This window comes from Empidonax traillii, unplaced genomic scaffold (genome assembly GCF_003031625.1).
Source record: "Empidonax traillii isolate 1590-97213 ecotype Southwest subspecies unplaced genomic scaffold, ASM303162v1 scaffold30:size3273891, whole genome shotgun sequence".
NCBI classification, from domain to species: Eukaryota; Metazoa; Chordata; class Aves; order Passeriformes; family Tyrannidae; genus Empidonax; species Empidonax traillii.
In genome coordinates this window covers 24,074-44,220 of record NW_020955223.1, presented here as the reverse complement: position 1 = coordinate 44,220, position 20,147 = coordinate 24,074, and the positions used below count along the sequence as shown (strand labels likewise).

The following is a 20,147-nucleotide window of genomic DNA, read 5'->3' as shown; positions in this document are numbered from 1 at the left end:
AAGCAAAAATTGGTGTAGAAGGAAACTGGCCGCAAAGAATATAATTGATAAAGAGAAGGCCGGAGCACATGGTACTTGAAACTAAAAATACATAAAAACTAACCAACCAAACCAAAAAACCCCACCCACAACAACAACAACAACAAAAAACCAAACACAACAAAACTACACCCAAAAAGGAAAGGTAGACAAGAATGGTGATCAACTGCCTTTCCTTAGGGAGCAGTGAAAGTGAGGATTCCAGGACTGGTCCCTAAAGTGTTTAAAAACAGACTGACAATTTTCAGCATCACATGAATAGCCATGCAGTGGGAAGGAACGGAAACATCCTTCTGAGGGGAAGAAGTGAGGATGAGTATTAAACATGTAGACCTAATCACAAAACCGCTGAAGGCATGTACATTGTTTTGCATATCTGAGCCTTCAGCGAAACACTCGTGGTTGGACATATGTTAAACCATTTGGAGGAGTGGAAGTTAACAGCTAGATGTTGTGGTGTAACAAATTGCACCCATCAAATATTGGGCTCCCTTCTAAACGAGGGTTTCTTGATTACCACAAATGGTTACCCCCTAAGGTCAGAATGCTGCCTAAACCATAGGTCTTGTCCCTGCTCCCAGTGCTTTCATGCATTTTATATCAGAGAGTGAATAAAAACTAAAACAGAGGGCTCAGCAAGGTATAACACAGTAGCCACCACACTGTAGGAGGCAGATCCCTCTCTCTTGGTGAGCTCCAAGGGTCTTCTTCCCTGTGGGCCCCTTCCTGGCCTTCCCAGGCTGCTCATCCAAGGTAAGGGTTCACCTGCTCCTGCTGTGTTGTTCTAGGGAAAAAGAATTGAAACCTTGTGTCCCATTTCCTGGCAGAGCATGGTGACTGCCAGGCAGTTGTGCAAGGCTGGACAGTACCAAGCTGCCAGTGGTTTTAACAGGAGTGATCTAACCTGCCAGGCTTTGTGTGTCAACCCTGTCAGTGCACGTCACTTTTGCCTGGAGCGTGACTAATGCTGCAGGCTACTCTGCTGCCTGGGGAGTATCACTGCAACGCAGAGTTTCTGACAGTTTGTTTAATTTAGACTTCAAATCAAGCACAAAAATGCACAGTGCACATCCTTGCAGTCTGTGTACTCCTTGATTAAAGCAGGACCAGTGGTAGGATCACATCTTCAGCTTGCCTGAGCCTGCAGTGACATCCCTTGCAAGTGTAACCTCTTGTCCTTTGCTAAAACTACTCTCAGACTTAATATTTATCTCAGGCTCTTAAACCAAAGATTTTTTTTTTTTTAAAGCATTTGAAGTCCAAAATATTTGGCCTGGGATGAACCCAAAACAGAGAGTCATTTTTTCTTTGCTCACTGAATCAAAACACCACTTCTTAAAATTCCGTATTTCCCACATAGACAGTAGAGACAGGGAATGCACAAGAGCACAAATACAGGGACATGATTAAGACAACACCGATATTTAAAGAGGACCAGTTTTCTTACCATGAACCACATTATATTTAACTTGAAGCAAACACTGGTGGGTAGGGGAAAGTTTGGAGATTGAAAATGGACAATCCAGACTTGGATGTGGTGTCCTGGAATATCCAGAATCCATACAACCCAAATACATGGATTTGAGTACTGCCTGATTTCTGAGTAACAGAAACTCTGACAACATAATTTCAGGGAAAGAACTTTGGTGCTGTACCCCTTAATGTCTGAAGTATACAGAGGTAAAAAACAAAGCTCTGGCATCCTGTAAGAGATACTTCTTTACACAGCCAGTAAGTTAAATTTATAAAATACAGGATAAATATCATAATTTACCTACTACAGGAAAAGTTGCCATCCTTCTATTCTATGCCAGTATTTTGATAGCCTTTGCACTATATTTGTAGCAAACATAACATATTTTCTTATCAGCAGAGAAGTACCAAGAGAAGGAAACAAAACAGCCTCTGTGACGCCTCACAAAACACTTTCTTTCAGGTTTTCTGGAGAAAATTGAAGGTTGTCTGTATCTAGGCTATGACAGATTCCAAAAACAGATCGTAAAATATCATTGCAAGTTACAAGAAAAGGAAAGTGCTGTTAGTCATGCAAAGAGTGACCCCTGTGTCCCTACCCAGCCGCAGAAGCACAAATGATGACTTACCAGTGGCTACTCCCCACAGCCGCTCTTCTTGGAATTGCAACATCTGATATGTAAAACCCTTTCCTTCCTCACCGATGATGTTTTTGCTGGGGACCTTTACATCTTCAAAAAAAATCTGAGCTGTGTCCGATGATCTCATACCCAGTTTGTCTATCTTTTTAGCAACATGAATGCCTGAAGAAAAGAAGGTATTAGAAAGGCATCAAAAAATAAAAGCACTACGAACAAGTACAGCGTTTTCAGAAAGAAAGGTTTGCAGATGTGAAGGTACATTCCAAGACTACAGTGAAACCTACCTTTAGGAAAAACCTAACAGTATTCTGGAGTAAAATGGCCCAAATCCTCTTTCAAAGACCTTTTCCATTTTATTTAACGAACAAATCAGAAACTTGAGTTGTAAAGGTCCCACTTTTCATTATGTCCCCAAATAAGAAATGTTTACTAGTCATAATAATCTCACTTCAGGCTCATATTCAAACAATGCATTATTTATTTGCTTGTGTTTGATTTTTATCTAGCACTGTAATATAATGTTGGAATTCAATTTGGCAGTATTTGCTGAGTGCCTGCACTGCTGTGAAACAGTAGAGAAATATTCAATAATGAAAAAAATAGAGCTATGTTTTAATGTGCAACCAGAGAATTTCTCCTCCTGGAAACCCTCTTCCTTCCCTCTCTTCCTCATTTGTCCTCTTCTTCCTAGCCTATCCTGATTTCTTCTGGAACAATGATCATAATTCATTCCTCTGAGTTTTCATGTGGATGTGTTTGTGGGAGGGTTTGCTTCCACACAGACCTCCCTACATTGCACTGATTCCGACCCCGCATGCAATGGTCTGTTGAAGATGAACCCATTTCCTTCAGCTCTGTCCATGTAAGAGTTCAGCTACCTCATCACACCAGGCAGGACTCCTTCCTGTTGTTTGTTTTTTCATAGCTACAAGGTCTACCACTGTGACATGAGAGTTTAACAGGCACCCACTGTTTTCTTGTGGCAATTCCACTGCCTTCTGTTTTTACCTCCCTGCTGCTCTGGGGCTAATGCAATTATTCAGGATGGAAGCCAAGAATGTTGCAAAGGTAAAAGGACAGCAACCAGTCTAGAAACATTGAGCAAAACGTGCTGATTTATATCTGCCAAGTCAATATGTAGAAAAATGGTCTTCCAAATCAACATCTTTTTGCAGAAAACCAAGCCTTTTCATTATTCACATACATAGTATTCCAATCAGTTTTGTGATGAGGAGGTATTCTGTTAATAATATCTTTCTCTTTATTCTAGTTTTTTCAATCCTCTGATACTCTCTAACATGGCTCAGTAGGAACTGGTCACCACACAGATTGTTGTGGTCCCTCTATACTGGTTTGTACCTTGCTATCCTTCCTGGCTTTCAGAGAACATCTATTTCGAACTAATGTAGATATCTCAACTTTTACTCATAGGAGGCTTTCAGCCATCTGAAAATCACTTTGGTTTTGCAGGCAGAAGAAGATGGCAGTCATTTCCTTCAAATTCACTCTCTCTGGCTGCACTGAATAAGGCTATGGAAAGTTTCATCTCTTCACAGAGATGAAATACTGACAGTGTTTCCAAATGCCAAGACTGCTCTCAGGATAAGGTCCACATAGACATCCACAATTTCTACTCAAGATTTTCCCTGCCAACCAATCTGTAAACAGATTATGTGTTAGGAATGCTTGCTTTGATATGTGTTCCATGCAGGAAGAAAATCAGGACAGCTGTATAAAAATTCTTGATTCTTGAATTGAAAATTATCCAGCATTTTGCACCCAGTCAGCCAAAAAAGCATTTATGGTTTGTTTCTGTATTAAAATCAGAGCTAAACAACCACACACTGAGCCGTCTACAGGCCTAAATGATTTCTGGAACATTGTTTCCCATTGGAATATTACTACTTGGTTTCTTTGAGAGTCTCAAAGATCATGTCTTTGGTCCACAGCCAGCTGGTTTTATGCAATCACTGCTCCTCACCCATTCAAAGATGCACTTACTGCTCTTGTTAGTGGGTGGTTTACTAAGGACTCTTCTGGAAAAAGCACAACTGCTGCCAGTTCTTATATTGCTTAATCAATACTGTTGTTTTCTTCCCAGATCCACATACAACAACAACTGTTGAGGAGAGCTCTAACAGGTTTGGTTGAACTAGATAAACGTGCTAATGATTTCTATCTGCAATTCTTCCAGATTGGGTTGTGTGTTCAAATTTCATGAATCCAGCAGCATCCCCCTTTGTCATGCCTCACCAGTTTCACTTGCTCTTAATTAATGTTTCTTACCCAGAAAGAGGTCATACTGCATCAGCCTCCTGTAATACCCCTTCTGTTGCTAGCACAGGCTTTACATTTTGGAAGACAGTGATACATAATTATCTCTCTGGCCAACACATGGGCATAAAAATCTTCTTTTACTTCATTTAATTATCTTTCTTCTCTTCATAAGGGGCACTATAAATGAAAAATTATCAGCAGCAGCAGAAATCACATGTCCAGATAACTCCTGGAATCTGTCTGTATTAAATAAATCACACACAATAACAAAAAAATCTCTACTTATTAAGGCCAAGTGCCTTACTCACTAAAAGCACTCTAACAGAGCCATTTATGCTACTTGAACCAGTATTACTGAGATGGATTGCTCTATTTCTTCCTTGGAAGTTCTTCCCAGACATCTTTGATTTTTCATTTTCTCCCACTCCTCCAGCCATCTGACAATCTCTTTTATTTCCTATATTCTATCTCCCAAGAAAGGCAGTTGCTCTCCTGACACCATTTAGTGCCATTACAAATGGAAACAGACACGTTTTAAATTGCAACCTGAGAAACATGCTCTTTCCCTTCTCCTGGATGCTTTTCTCTTTATTAACTCCTCCTTGGAGCCTACTCTAGTGTTATCTGAGGACTCAAGAGGACAAAAACTTACCAGATTAGAGCTGAAAGCCATTTATCTATATACCTTATAAACAAACATTTTACTACTTGTTAGATTACCTTTCCTCACATAAAAAATTCAGCCTTTTTTTTTTAAGAAGTTGTTAGTATGAGGAGTATTCACTTAATTTGGATGTCTACTGGATGTCTACACTGCTGCTATTGAAATTCCCTTTCTGAGAAATGTATTCAGCAGTCTCTGTCAAACTAGGTCATGATTTGCTTCACCCCAGAATAGTGTATACATCTAAAATTAGACTAAGCAAACCTTATTTCATATCTCCAATGAACTATTAATTGCTGAAATTAACAACTTGCTTTCAGACTTGAAATTTTTTTCTCTTTTTTCCCCCCACTAAATCGTAGAAGGACAAAATTGTTTAGATTTTCATGAAAAATGATTGACCTTGCACAGTGGATCATTTGTTACCCAGACATATAGGCTGGTGACTGCAGCAGTGAGTCAGACATAACACATTTGCTCTCCATTGCAGCTGTTCTGGAGCTTTGACACACATACATCCACAGACGTTAGAAAGTGCATCATTCGGTGATATCCTCCAGACGCTTCCTGTAAGTCTTGGTCTGTTGCCCTCCACAGAGTACAATCTTTGGCCAACAGACATCCTTAGGATGTATCAAAACAGATGGAGCTTCCTGAAGAAATCTCACTGATACGACTCACCACTGAGCACAATCAGCTGTCTCAATACTTCATTTCAAAAGATCACCAATCTTAGTAGAGTGACCCTTTAGTAGATAAATATCTGTATCACACAGAAGAATTAGTATATACACTTTGAGGACTGCAATTTTTGTTTCTAGGAAGACTTCTACACTTCTGCAGATCAGCTTCAATCAGGCAATCTTTCTACTCTAAATCTATTTAATGCAGGTAAAGAAGGTCTGTGTGTAGGTTGTGAGATCTAAAAACTACCCCCTCCTAGAGTTAGAACAATTCATGTGTCCTTTTGACATAAGCAAAGTAACTGAAAACCTGTAAGTCAATATCTGCATATTTGATTTGCCACTGGCAGTGGGTCTGCTGTTCTGTTGTTTTCGGGAGACTGATCTCAGAAAAGTAGTGTTGCATCTGCATTCTGACCCTTTCATGAAAAATAATAAGAAGGACTTCATTCACTTATCAGCAGATAATCTGATAAGTAAATTTACCTGGAAATTCAGGGGGATTCTGGCTCTGAGTTACATGTTCACTGATCATTTATCAATAAGGACAGTATACAACTAATAAAGCAGTTCAGGTCCATCTCCTGTGAGCTCCCATTCAAAGCCTGTCTTGAATAAGCAGAGCTTGTAGAAACACAACCCACTCAGAACTTTCTTAATTCCCAGGGCAACTCATTTGCTTCAGTTACTCCATACTGAAATTCACTTAAAAGACATTCCCTTAAGAAGCTCTCATTATTCTCTTTTGCAACCCTGGAGACCTGGGTTTTGTTCTCAGTCTAGTCTGAACATATCACATTCACATCACTGCTGTGGTGATGTTCCTATGTGTGAAATGCCTGTAATGCCAGTAATGACATATATTTTGTATGTAAAATACTCTGAACTGAATTAACAAAAATGCCATAAGCTTGAATACTTTATATGTAAAATAATATACACTATTCCATATTAAAAAATATAACATTTTAAATTATGTATTAAATATATTATACATTATGTATTGCATAAATTAATACATTGCATATTTTTCAATATTAAAATGAGTGACTACCAAAAAGATTTAAAAGCTTTTGAACAGTTGTCAAAACTGCAACAGATTCCCACCAGTACAACCTTAAGTGCATCCTCTCTGAATAATGCCCTTCATGCATACAACACATTATGTCTGCAAGGTGTGCAGACTACTCAGGAACAGACACTGTGTGGGCTGTACCACTGAAACGTGTACCCTTAGATCAGGATGTGTTTCTTCCACATCTTCACTCAAATTATTAGTCTTCTTCAAAAACAAACCCCTACTTCCAAGATATTTAAATCTTTTTCTCCAGCCCACATTTAACTCACAGGCTATTTTTGCAATTTAAACTGATAGTGCCCTGGCAGAAAGATCCCTTTGCACAGCACAGCCATGAAGCACTCGGTATGCCTGCACTTCTTTTCAGCGAGCCCATCAGGCTGGATGGGGGAGGATGGTTATCGGATGAAGATCAGGACCACCCCCACAGCAGAGCATTGCATCCTTCTAGCATTTAATATAACTGGTCAGTAAACCCACCCCAACAGAGTCAGATCTACTCATGGGTTCCTGGGAGGAAGGTAATGGCATATGGGTTTAGAACCTCTATACTGAGAGGTATTCCCCAAGTTTGAAATCTCTAAATTCTTTATCCTTTCATTTTCATTTGGTTATGAAGTATTCCCATGCAAACATATCTTAAAAGCATCTATAAGTTCACTAGTAATGAAAAGGGCTCTCCATGTAAAATTATTTGGGAGTCACAAGCTGAAGTCTTCAAAATAATTAACTTTCTTCCCCATTCTATTTTTTCATGGAAGTGTGCAAATGCATTTCAGTATCAAATTCGTATGGCACCTAACTTAGAATAGCATTTATGGGTGCAGTCCTTTCTGTCAAACACCTTTTCTTATTGTATTAGGCATATACAAAAACACCAATAAAATCAAATTAGAAGAGAAACAGTTCTGTGTTATTACCAGGTAGATTCATTGGCAGACATATGAGAGATTTATTTCGATGGGGAGGTCCTTCACTGGTGTTTGCCAGCAGGCACATCCAGTCTGCTTGGCTCCCGGACGTAATCCACATCTTACCACCATTTATAACATATTCATCACCTTTTCTCACAGCTGTTGTCTTGATATCTATTTCAAAACATAGGAAATGAAGGGTTATTCTTGTGAAGGCAGGATAAATTGATTCCTGTACAACTGGCAGAGCCACTCTCTTGCTCTGACAGACAACTAATATTTGGTTCTCCCTCATACCTCCCAAGTCCTCTAACCATTCCAGGCACAAAGTAAACCAGTCTGGACAACTCTTGGAAGACAATCCAGGGAAACAGGACCAATACTCTTACCCTCCTTTAGGTGGAGTCTTCATCCCAGTGGATGAAAGCAGAAAACTCCCTAAGTAAATGTGGTAGTCAAAAACTCGGGACAGAAGCATTTCACTCCAAGGTAATCTATTAGTGGTTCTGTGCACATTAGTCACTGAGGAGGCCTTTAATTTCAGAGTCTCAACTTAAACAAACATAAGTCTCAACACCCATGTGTGAATAAAGATATACCTACATGCACTTCCTGCATGTTCTTGGTCAGAATGGTGCATTAACTGCGAAGCTGGCAAGCTATCAAAAGGCCAAGTCTAAATGCTATGAATAGCTGTACATGATGGAGTTCTAAACACCTGCTATTTATAGCCACTGGCAAAAAATATTATTTTCTTCTGTGTGCAGAAGGCATTATTTTCTTCTGTGCACAGCCCTAGCTGCAACAGAGAGCCGGAGTGAACCATTAGTTAATATTTACACTTCAGCAGAATTTCCAAAGGGCTGGCTTTTTTCCCCTGCAACCAAACTTCTTCAACTAGAACCCCAGCTAAGGAAGACTCTCCAACACATATCCAGCTATAAGTGGGTGATGTATAAGAGAACTTCACTACACCCCTAATAGCACCTATAAATCTAACAAGACTATACAGTCTGTAGGAGCCCACTTACTGAGGGGGACTGTAGATTTGGAGGGTGGGGGTCAGACACCAAAGTGGAGGCACATTTGAGTCATCTTGTTATGCTTTCATACTCACTCACCTCAGTCTGCACATGAATGCTCTTCCAAAGGCTCTAAACACAAATCGAAAGCAAAACTAAGTATCTGATATTCATTTACAAGACAAACTAGGACTAAGGTAAGCATGGTTGAAAAAATTGCTAACGAACAGGGGGAAAATGATGGGAGGAAATTGTATAAGGTGTAAAACAAAGGAGTATGGGATATAGCTACTGCTAAAGGAATGCACAAGCAGATAATGATGAACAGCAAAGGGATAGTACTAATGTGGATAACAACAGTAGCCATAGAGCTATTCTGTCTATGAAAAGATTATGCCAAATCTGTCCAAGGGACTCAATATGAAATCTGTATAATAATAAAGTCCAAGAAAGTGAAGGAATCTAAACTACTGACGCTCATAATACATGAACACAGACACTGGACAATCGTATACGTGGAGACTAAATAACAAGTGAAGGACATACAAGAGCTGGAAAAAAAATATGACTGTACTGAAATAGTGTTACAGGGATGGCAGCATACACAGCCATTTACATCACACACGCCTTTGTTGTGGAACAGTTACTGAAGAGATTAGATAGAGGTTCCATGGAAGGTCTGCAGAGGAACAATGTGTTGTTACCACAAATGTAAATAATTCTTGCAAGTGTGGCGTCACTGGCTGCTAGTCACCCAAATATAGATTAAAGAACAAATGCCTTACTAATGAGAATGTTCAAGTACTCTCAGATTCAATGGTTGACATTTTACTTCAAACACTTGAGAAACAACTTTTAAAAATGAACATATGAAGAGTTGATTCATTTTAATTAGAATAAAAATGATCAAGTCAATATGTTTTATGTTTAAAACACAGCAGGCTTTGAAAACCTACTTAACAATTTACTAAAGTCAAGTGGACTTAGGGATATGGCTATGAAGACAATTTGGAATGTTTGACTAACTATTCTTGCTGATAGAGCATAGCTCTGGGAAAAGCCTATTGCAGTGAGTAATTTGCAAGCCCACACCACTGACTCTGTAGATTTTATAACTCAACAACTTACAGAGCATGCTGTGAGGACCCGTTCTATGAAAGAGCACAAGGCATCACTGAAAGGCATATGATACAGTTAACGTCATCTAAGCAACCAGGGCCAGTCACTTCACTACTCAAATCACACACACTCAAGTCTCAATTTTTCTTTTCCACTGTTCTCTTGAGTCCAGCCATCCTCTAAATAGATTTGGCTAAAGGCAAGGTTGGCTTCAACTTTTAAGGCCAATATTACAATCAAAGATAAGCAACACATATTCTCAAAGTAAATGGAGAACACATATCTGAAATTTGCATCATTAGCAAAGAAGAAAAAACAACCAAAGCTATAAAAAATCCCTTCAAGTCTAACCGAATGAATAATCACTTAAAAAAACCCCAGGAGATGACCTGCAGGAAAGGAACAATTAATCATCAAAGTAAGCTACAGTTTGGAGGTCAGAAATAAGAACTGTGACAAGTCAAACAAAGTTAAATCATGCAGATGAAAACCAACAAAATCAAAGAAGATTGAGGTGGCAAACAAAACTTTTCTAGCCACAGAAATAAAAAGTGAATGGGAAAAAAAATGAGGCATATAGAGGAAACCTCAAAAAAGAAATATTCCACAGGAGATTACAGAGAGATTCACAATACAGATGACAAAGCAAAACATCTACAGGAAGGACTGTACAGAAACTGAAATTAGTGTAAAGAGAGGTTGCCGGTTTTGGCAATCTGCACAGCCTCAGAATACATTTGTAAGGAAAAGATAATTCAATTTACCTATGGTATCTTAATTAAACCCAACCCGATTTATTATGAAAAGGGATTTTCTAGAAAAAAGGAGAACAGGAAAAATCCTATTGGACCACCCAAGCTAAAATTGACATTTCTAGGTAAGTATGAATTAAAATTTGAAAAGAACTAGGCAAAAAACCAGAAATGTGCACAAGGAATCTGGCAAAGGGGAAATTGCATCAGGTTACATTAAAAGAGGAAGTGCTGATGTGCAGGGAGGGTACCAGCTGAGCTCCTCATTGCATATCAGCCTTTGGACAAAGCTTACTGAATATTTCCATTAATGATCTTTAAAAGGATAGGAATACACTAATGGAATTTGCTGGTGAACGAACCTGGGAGACATCATCAGAACAGACAACTAAGATATTACCTAGCAAGAAAGGAAAGATCTTGAGTTTTCAAATTCAGCATGGTAAGTACAAGTACCTCTACCCAGAAAAACAGAAGGACTGGATTCCACTGAGAAAAAATGGGGCAAGATATCTATGTCAGTGAGGTAGATATGAACAGAATTATTAAGTACTGTTGCCTGAAGACAGAACTTGAAGAAAGAGGAAGTGTCTTCCATGCTGTGTTCTTACATATTCCCCACAGACAAACAGCAAAGCATGCTATAAATTGTGGAATAGTAGTGAGATAGAATGAGACAAAACAATTAAAACTAACATAAATGTGTATGATTTGTGCTATCAAGAATCCTGAAATTAAAGATATGTTCCATACCAACCGCACTGTACTGTTCTTCTTCTCAAGTCAAATTTGTACCAGATTTTGTTGCACTTGGTCATTGTACTATGTACAATATACAACAACTACATTTGAAAGCAGACAGGTGTTCCTTCAAATTGACATGAATTTTGTATTAGACTAATGGTCACAGTACTTTTTGTTTGATGAATTTTGAATAAATTAGTTTGAGGCACATTTCAGTTCTCATGTAGATAAACACTTTCCTTTTCTTCCATGTTCATATCACCTTCAGTAATCTTGGAACTGGCAGCAGAAAATGCTAGAGATACCTTCCTCTGTGTCATTCTTCAGGATAAAATATACCAGCTCACAGGGCAGAAGTATGTCCCCAACTTGCTATGTCCCTCCACTTATCTGAGGGAGACAAACATCCTAATAGCATAAGAAACCAAAGCAAGTACCATGAGCAGCTTCACACAGTTCAGTCTACTTTAGAGCTGGACCACCTGGAGATGGTATGTTCTCTATCTTGTGTAAAACACCGCTACTCAGAACACAAGTTAGTGCTGCTCATGACTAAGTTGTTCATTAAATTACTCTTTGGAAGCACTGTAAGCTAGTTTCTGGATTTATACCAGGAATTAGATCTTCCATGACAGGTTAAAAAATCTTGTCATTTCACCCTGCAGTCTTCCTTCAAGCTGCAGCATAGGTTTATCAGATAATCCTAGTTGATTCCAAATTTGGTTTTAATTGCATTAATCCAGGTATATCATACTGATTAAAGTAGATGATAAACAACAAGAATATTTATGTTACTTGTTATCTGGAACACTGCATCAAACAAATTATATTCATATTTAGAAATTTCTGATAATCACCTAATTAAACTGGAGAAGCATTCATTAAAATAAATGATGTTGTATTTCCAACATTAGCAAAATTCAAATTCCTGATTATTTTAATGAAAAACAAGTCTATAAAAATATAGAATTTTTCTTATGAAGAAATTCAATTAACTAGAAAGGGAAACAGCAATGGATCATTTAGTCCCATTATTTCATTATCACCATTAACTCTCTTGAAATGTACCTGCTGCACTGTTGCTCAAGCATTGGAAAATTATCTGTTTGTTCTTGAGAAAACAAAGTGAGTTTGGTCAAGGAGACAGACATAGGACTCCTCTGATCAAGAAACTTCTATCAAACTCAGCAAGTTTGTCTACAGGAAGACATTGTCTCAGGAATCTTTTAGAGTACAATATGTTTAAATTAGCCATGCTCTGTTCAACAACTAAATCTCTAAAAGTTTTTTCTTATCAATCCCATTTCCTTGAAGCCCATGATTCACTGTCAGAGGAGACATCTTTCACATCTTCTGCAATATCTATTTTAATTTAATTGTTCAAATTTTCTACTGCCTCAGGCACTTCAGAATAATAGGTTTATTTGTCCATGTTTTTAAACATATTCTTGCACTAAAACAAGAAAAACAGTTGCATTCAAAGTAACTAAATCACAAAGCTAATAGATTTGACATGCCAAATTCTTCATTTGTTGTAAATAAAATAATCACCAACTCAGAGATACTTTTCTTCTCTGAAATGACAGAAGAGGCTGAGGTGAATTAAGGATGAGCAAGAGGAACCCATTGTGAAAATGATGCCATCACTTTCAGAACAGAGTGGCTCTGCAGTTTGCTCACATTTAAGGGAGAGGTCTTTTTTAAGGCAGTGCAAGTCTTAGTGCAGTTGAACAGCTCATGTTACCTTCCATGTACATGAGCAAATTTGCATGACTGACAGTGGCTGTGCAACTAACGCGGTGCTGGAGTGCTCTGACCAGTGGTGAGCCCGAACAGAACAGGGTGGACAGCAGAAGGACATCACTAGGAGAAAACTGGGGCCAGCATTACAGGTGCATTCAGCCTATACAAGGTTATAGCTATTGATTCACCTGACAAAGGCATTACATTTAATTGATTTTGGATGCATCAGAAGCATGTGTTACTGCTCCTAGAATGTTACTTTTTGCCCTCACCATACCAGTCTTTCTTTCCCTCATGTGTCTTACAAATGATGGTGGCAAACAGAAGGATCAGAGAAAACAGATTATTTCTATTAAAATAACAGGCTGTCTAAAGTTGTTAGTTTGCGAGTTTAACATACTTGCGACATCAGATCCAGCTCCAGGTTCACTGATTCCCAAGCAAGCCACAAAATCGCCAGCTATAGTGGGTACAAGGAACTGTTTTTTCAACTCCTCAGAACCAAACCTGCAATAATATAATGAAAAAGATAGGATCTTAAAAGCTTTTGAAAGTAAATTTTATGTAGAAGTTAGTTGCAAATTTTGCTCTACCCATACAATCACTTTTCCTATGACTAGGTAAAAGCTGTCCCAGAGCAAAAAGAGAGAACAAATACCTTCCAAAGGTATGATTCAAAGCCTTCACCAGAAGTGCAGTCACAATCATTTCAAACAAGTTTTAAAGAGTATTCAGGTATCTTTCTCCCACAGAAACATGGGAGTAAGAAATGTGGTCTAGATACCCAAAACCTATCTTTATGATTATTGCTTTGAGAGCTATCAGAACTAATAAACATAACCCCTGCAGTCTCTCCTCAATACTCCTCCACCAGTCTGCAGTCAGCCAGGATGGAGGACCTGCTCTCCGTACATCTTCTGACTTTTGCACACACCAGCTCTTTGCCAGGATTTAGTGGTGACTGAAAAGTTATGACGTGTGATGGAAACACCTTCTGCAAATATCAGTTTTTAAATTATTAGTATTTCACATCTGCATTTAAATCACACAGTGAAATCCATTAGTGCTTCCTCTCAGCTCTCCTTTCAGTCTCCACAAAAATAAAAAATGAAACAGCAAAGTGTTGATGGCATTTTAACACAAAAAATTCGCTTGGCCGTATTTCAATCCCATTAAAGGACACATGCTATTTTCCCAATGTTTAGCTGCTTGCATCCATTCAAAATATTTCATGGTTAATTCTCTCCTAATTAACATTCACTGATTTTGTCTTGCAGTGTGAATGGTGAGTGCAGTCCAATTCTTGAACCTCTCTCGTGCAACTGAAAAATTCCTCAGGTCATGTAATGAGTTTTCTGTGCGCAGAAATCCATAAAAGTCAAGTTCTTCCTCAGCCTCCTCTTCGGTATGAGGCTTCTCAGGTCATCATCACCACTCATCTCCTTGGGCTCACTGGCTGCCTCAGCAAGTTGCAGTTACCTGGGCTTTCCTTCTAAAACATTGTCCCGGTACTTCAAAGAAGTGATGCCATTCTAGCTAAGACTAAGCTGTCCCTTCCACTCCAACTCTGGCACCAAGGACATGGGACAGCCAGAGAACAGACTGGGATCTGGCAGACACTTTCACTTAGTTCTCAGAGGGAGCTCAATTCCTAGTCTTGCCTTTGCTGATAATCATAGCAGCAATCCCAAATAAATACAAGAAAGTAAGTCTGGAGTGCTTACTCCTTCCTCCAGCATACTGGAACTAAGTCCTCATGTTTGTTACATAGTGTACTTTTTTTTTTCTTTTTAATTTTCCTTGGGACATGATCAAGTATAGTCAGCTGAACATTCATTACACAAAAAAAAAACAAACCAAAACCAACACAAATCAAACAAACAACATGGAAAACCAGATTATGAAAGTAGCTAGTGGGGATTTTTGGCAATGATTTCTGATGCTTGAAACTTGGCCAACTTTTAGTATTTCAACTGAGGATTTTCACAGCAAGAACTTTTCTCAGAATAATGTTTTTGGTTTGATATCTTTGTTTGTATTAAGTTCCAGAAAACAGTTCAGTTCTTTCCAAAAATGAGGTTACAGAAGAAGTTATTTTGCAATTAAAAAAATTCTGGCAACGCTATTTTCATATGATCATGGGTCTCTGTGCCTTACAGGAAGCAATGCAGCTCAGCAAGAAGCTAACTATTGTGTTAGAAACATGTAATTTCTGTAAAATTCTACCCATCTTATATGCATTCCAGAAAAATTTCAGTTTTGCACAAATGCAATACCCATTTCTTCCTAGTTTAACAGCTCCAGAATTAGAAAACCGTTTGCAATGAGATCATGCTCTGGCTCAAGACAGACATGACCATGTCTGTTTTCTGGGCTGGGGCCATACCCCAGGGCATAGTTTCCCATGTGATTAACTGAGCAGCCTTAGCAACACTCTGAAGTATATTTCTATGAATGTGTGTATTCATACACACATTAAGTCCACAGTCAGTAAACCTTGCTAATGCTGAGTAACCCACAAATCCCAAGTGTGAGATTCTGACACACAGTGCATTGCACAAAAGTGACCCATCCTTTCTTGCTCCACATTTTATAAGTAACACTGGTGGGATGTCATGAAAACAAAGACAAAAATGCCAGTGGTATACAATCTTGTAAATAGAGGGTATAAGAAAAATAAAACCATAGCAAAACACAGAGGTAAGAACACTTCAGTGATCCATACAGTTCTCTTTATTTGTTTTGATTGTCAGCTGCTGCTTCTCTCCTTTATGGCAAACAAGAAATCAGACAGTAAAACTAGCTTTTTGGATATTAATTCCCAGGTATGCTGCTGTCTAGGGTGGAGAAAGAATCGGTGAAATGTAAGTTGATTAAATAGAAAAGCACTCTCTTCCCACTAAATAATCATCATTATCCTTACTGTTTTCCTATAAACGATAGGGAAAAAAAAAAAAAAAGGAGAGTTCACTGCCTACTGCTGAGATAAAGCAGCTCTACATTGATCTGATATGACTCTGGATGTGACACCCTACAGGTTTGTTTATAAGCTCTGACAAATGTGTATCATTGACTTTCTCAGCTAAGAGCTGCTTTTTTCACTCTACTTGTAAGCAAGGTACTGAAGTTTAAGAACTGAATGCATTTGGAAGACCTGAAAGAAAGTTATATTCTGAACCAGGTCCATCAAAGGTTCGATCACTGCTGACAAAGTTTTTGCATTTAGTTCTCAAATTCAGAAAGCCCTACTTTTTCACTTAAAGGATTCTGGGAATTAGGGGAATCACATTCACTGAGTTAGTTCGCAGGTGCACTCAATACATGCTGGGTGAATTCTGAATAAAGTCCAAAGTTAGGTACGCCAACAAAGTGCTCCAGAGATTTTTTAGGGGATGATGGTTGATTCCCATACTACTTTTTGATTTGTGTTTCACTGATCCATCACGTGTAGCAATGCAGTTAAGATGTAAAATACGCACTATCTCTTTGAGCTTGTTTAGAATCCCCACAGTACACTGATATCTTTATAGAAACCATCCCTAGGCAAAATTTCCTGTAGCAACCAGCTTTCTCTTTTCATTACCAAGTTTCACTTTTACATGTGAAGAGTGGGACATTTTACTGTATAAATAGACAATGGAATTGACTTAACAGTGGGGGAAAAATTCACTAATACAGACACAAATTCAGTTAACAGATTTCATCAAGTTAACAATATTTTCACACATTTTCCAAGAACATTCACTCTTGGATTTCACTAGCACAAATGTGCATAGCTCCACTGCTTTACCACAGAAGACCAAAAAATCTGCCGTGGAACAAAATCCCATCTTCTCTTATCCACAGATTTTCTTTAAAACCCTGGAAATGAAAGGCTGCCATGAGGGCAAGGTATTATTCTCCAAAGTCTTTTAAAATACTATTTTTATTATCAGTTGGACTTATAACTAAGCTGCTTTTTCAACAGACATACTGAACTCCATGCTTGCAGCAAGCTTTTGGTGTATTACACAAAGGAGAAGAAAACTTTAGGAAAATTTGCTGTAGATGAGACCTCCAAAGTCACACACACCAAGCAGAAGGATAAGTGGATGTCAAGGGAATAGAGCTCACATTTCAGACTCTACAGTAAATTTAGAGGTGTCTTCATTCAGAATGGGGGAAGGAGGCAGAAAATCAAACTAAAAAAATCACCAACAATAACCCAACCCTAAAACGCTCTTCAGAGCAAAATTTCCCCTCTTGTATATCTGTTTTGTGCAGAGAAATTCCCGATTTCACCATAATAATTTGAATTTCATTCCTACCCCCCACTTCCAGCATTTTAGATGTATCCATATGCCCGGGGCAAACTGCTGGACCAGCCTGCTGCCTCCCTCTAGATTTGCAAACTGCTGTTATGATGCAGAATGCTTGAGAAACTATTACACGAAGAAGTTGGTAACTGTCACTTCTACTGAGGGAGGGAAAAAAAAAAAACAACAAAAGAGGTTCAAAAAGTGCAGAAGCCTGAATGATAATAGCAAGTGCTAAAAAAAGGAACACTGACATAGCAGTTAAGAAAAAATAAAATGATTAATTGCTGAAATGGGCATGTTTAGGAAGCATAATACATCTGCTACAACTTTAGGACATAGAATGACACCTTGCAAAGCTGGAAAAGAGGAAGTATACTATAAACCAGAATTAGACTGATGCTAATCATTACAACTAAATGTATCCTTACTATGACTACATTGGGATATCTGCCTAAGAAAACAGACAAACATGAACAGCAGGATTCTGGAATAAAAAATTTTATTGGTTGTGACACCAAGGTTTTGTATTTGTAAACATATCATCTACTACTAAACAAGGCTTATGTTTAAATATGTAATAATACAACATTAAAAAAAAAAAACTCCCCTAAACCAAACTGTGTGAGAGAAGTAAAGAGTGGGTTCCTTCCTCAAGCATTACTCCAGAGTAACTAGACACTAAATCTGCACAGTATTGTTTTTTTCTACTCTTATACAGACTGGATTAAGGCCTAAACCCACAACAGTTTGTGTTTAAGGCTAAACTGAATTTTCTGAAAATTACCTGGTAAGAGCAGGAGTAGCCATCCCAGCTTGCACTCCAATAGCCATAGGAATACCTCCACAGCGGATATTTCCCAGCTCTTCTGCCACTGCAATATTATAGGAGAAGTCCAAGCCCATGCCTCCATATTCTGAGGAAAAAACAAATCTATGATTCTCATGTTCTAGACCGGCATAAGCAATAAGAAAAAGAAAATAATATTATTACTGCAAGGACTTGCCAACTGCAATCTCACTATTAATTTTTAAGTATTTGACAATTACCAACTTTCCTTTCACAAAAGCAATACCACACTATTCTTTACAATATCTGAATTGAGAATAACACCTGTTCTAATTAACTGTGTGCACATCAGGTCACCTCTGAATATCCCAAGTAGCCTCATTACTTTTACTGGAAACGGCAGGAAGAAGTGACATGCTGCTGAAAACAACATCAGACGGCAAAATAATTCTTTCTAACAGCAAGGTCATATGAACAAATCACTTCAAGAGGTAATAAGTGCTTTTATTTCACCATGATAATTCCTGACAGTGGCTCTCACCCCACAGTGCAATCATCTTTCTCAGATGCAGCAGTCAAGTCAGCAGAGAGCAAGACCACAGGCAGGTTGTGTTTCTATGCTGAGTTACTGTCATAGCTCAAAGCCCAGGATTAGACACAACTACAATACAATGAACATGTGCATTTCGTATCCTGGCCTCTGGTCGGTGCAGTCATTAAAGCATTCTTTGTTAGCAGGAGGCTGATGACCTGGAGTGCTGGCCAGGTCCCAGCACAGGCCATCTCTCCCACACACACACACACATTCCAACCTGAACATTCAATTAAAGAGGAAATTATTCTTCACCTCATTTCCATGCCCACTGCTGATAAACCCACCATGTAGTGAAGCACAGAGAAGGGTTACATTGCTACGATGGATGAGATAATTTCTAGTTGTATTAAATAGCTCATAGTCCAAAAGAAATATGGTGAGAAAGTGAAGGTTACTGTTTGACGTCATCAGTTGACTGAGAAGCTTTGATTAGATAACGTTTCTTCCTTTTTTTTTTTTCTTCAAACTCATTTGAAGACCAACTAAGAAAATTTCAGATAAATATATACAAACCCCCACCACTCACACACACAATAGGGAGCAGATTACCCTTTCTGTTTTCGCTTGCTGACATCAAACACTGAGCTCACCCCTCTACTGACCTGCTCTGAAGTTTTCAAAAAGCACCAATAAATAGAAGTCAAAACACCACAGTGCATATAAACACAGGGCTTTGCATGCTATCATGTTTCGTAAGTGCACAGAAACTATCTTTGTGCATTCTTTTTCTGTTGATAGAAGGGAAAACACAAATGGAAAAGGCTAAGCATAAGTTCAGTTTTCAAATAACATTTCTCCTTGGGTCATTCTGAATAGTCTGGATTGTCAGCATTAAAAACTGGCTACTTTTCCAGACTTTTGTCTGAAAGGAATGTTTCTTAGAAATATACACAAAATTAAAGTTCCCACTGGGAGCTTAAGCAGCTCAAGGAAAAAACAGCAATAGGGGAATGCGTTTCATATAATAGATGAGCCAATTCTCTTGCCTTTACAAAGCCCCCATCAATAAACAAATGCTCTGAGGAGCAGTAAGGAATGTATGGGCATGTAAAGGCAGGACTATTTAAAGATATCTGGCATGAGAGAGTTTCTGCTAATTTTATATGAATCTATAGCAGAGTTCTAATACCTTACCTCGGTTTTGGCACCACACAAACGCTTTTCATTTGATTTTTTATTTTTTGAATCAGTCAATATTTGTATTGCCAAACTACAGTTAACACTGATTTTATCTTTTGTTTCATCTACCAGGCAGTTATATTCCTATCTTTCACTTAAATTTCACAAATCACAACCTTAGTTTTCTTGATTTCCTCAA

General features: G+C 38.3%; 1 protein-coding gene across 1 annotated transcript in view; it reads right to left on the bottom strand.

Annotated features, from left to right (window-relative positions):
* LOC114072771 (probable acyl-CoA dehydrogenase 6) overlaps window positions 1-19,485 on the bottom strand; it is a 31,129-nt gene extending 11,644 nt beyond the window's left edge. Inside the window, exons 1-5 of the mRNA XM_027910624.1 lie at window positions 19,432-19,485; window positions 18,232-18,361; window positions 13,550-13,656; window positions 7,776-7,943; window positions 2,142-2,315 (exon numbers count right to left, since the gene is read on the bottom strand). Of these exons, the coding sequence (XP_027766425.1) occupies window positions 2,142-2,315; window positions 7,776-7,943; window positions 13,550-13,656; window positions 18,232-18,350 (568 nt within the window). The 5' untranslated portion in view covers window positions 18,351-18,361; window positions 19,432-19,485. The remainder of the gene's footprint in view (window positions 1-2,141; window positions 2,316-7,775; window positions 7,944-13,549; window positions 13,657-18,231; window positions 18,362-19,431) is intronic.
* Between the last annotated feature and the right edge of the window lie 662 nt (window positions 19,486-20,147).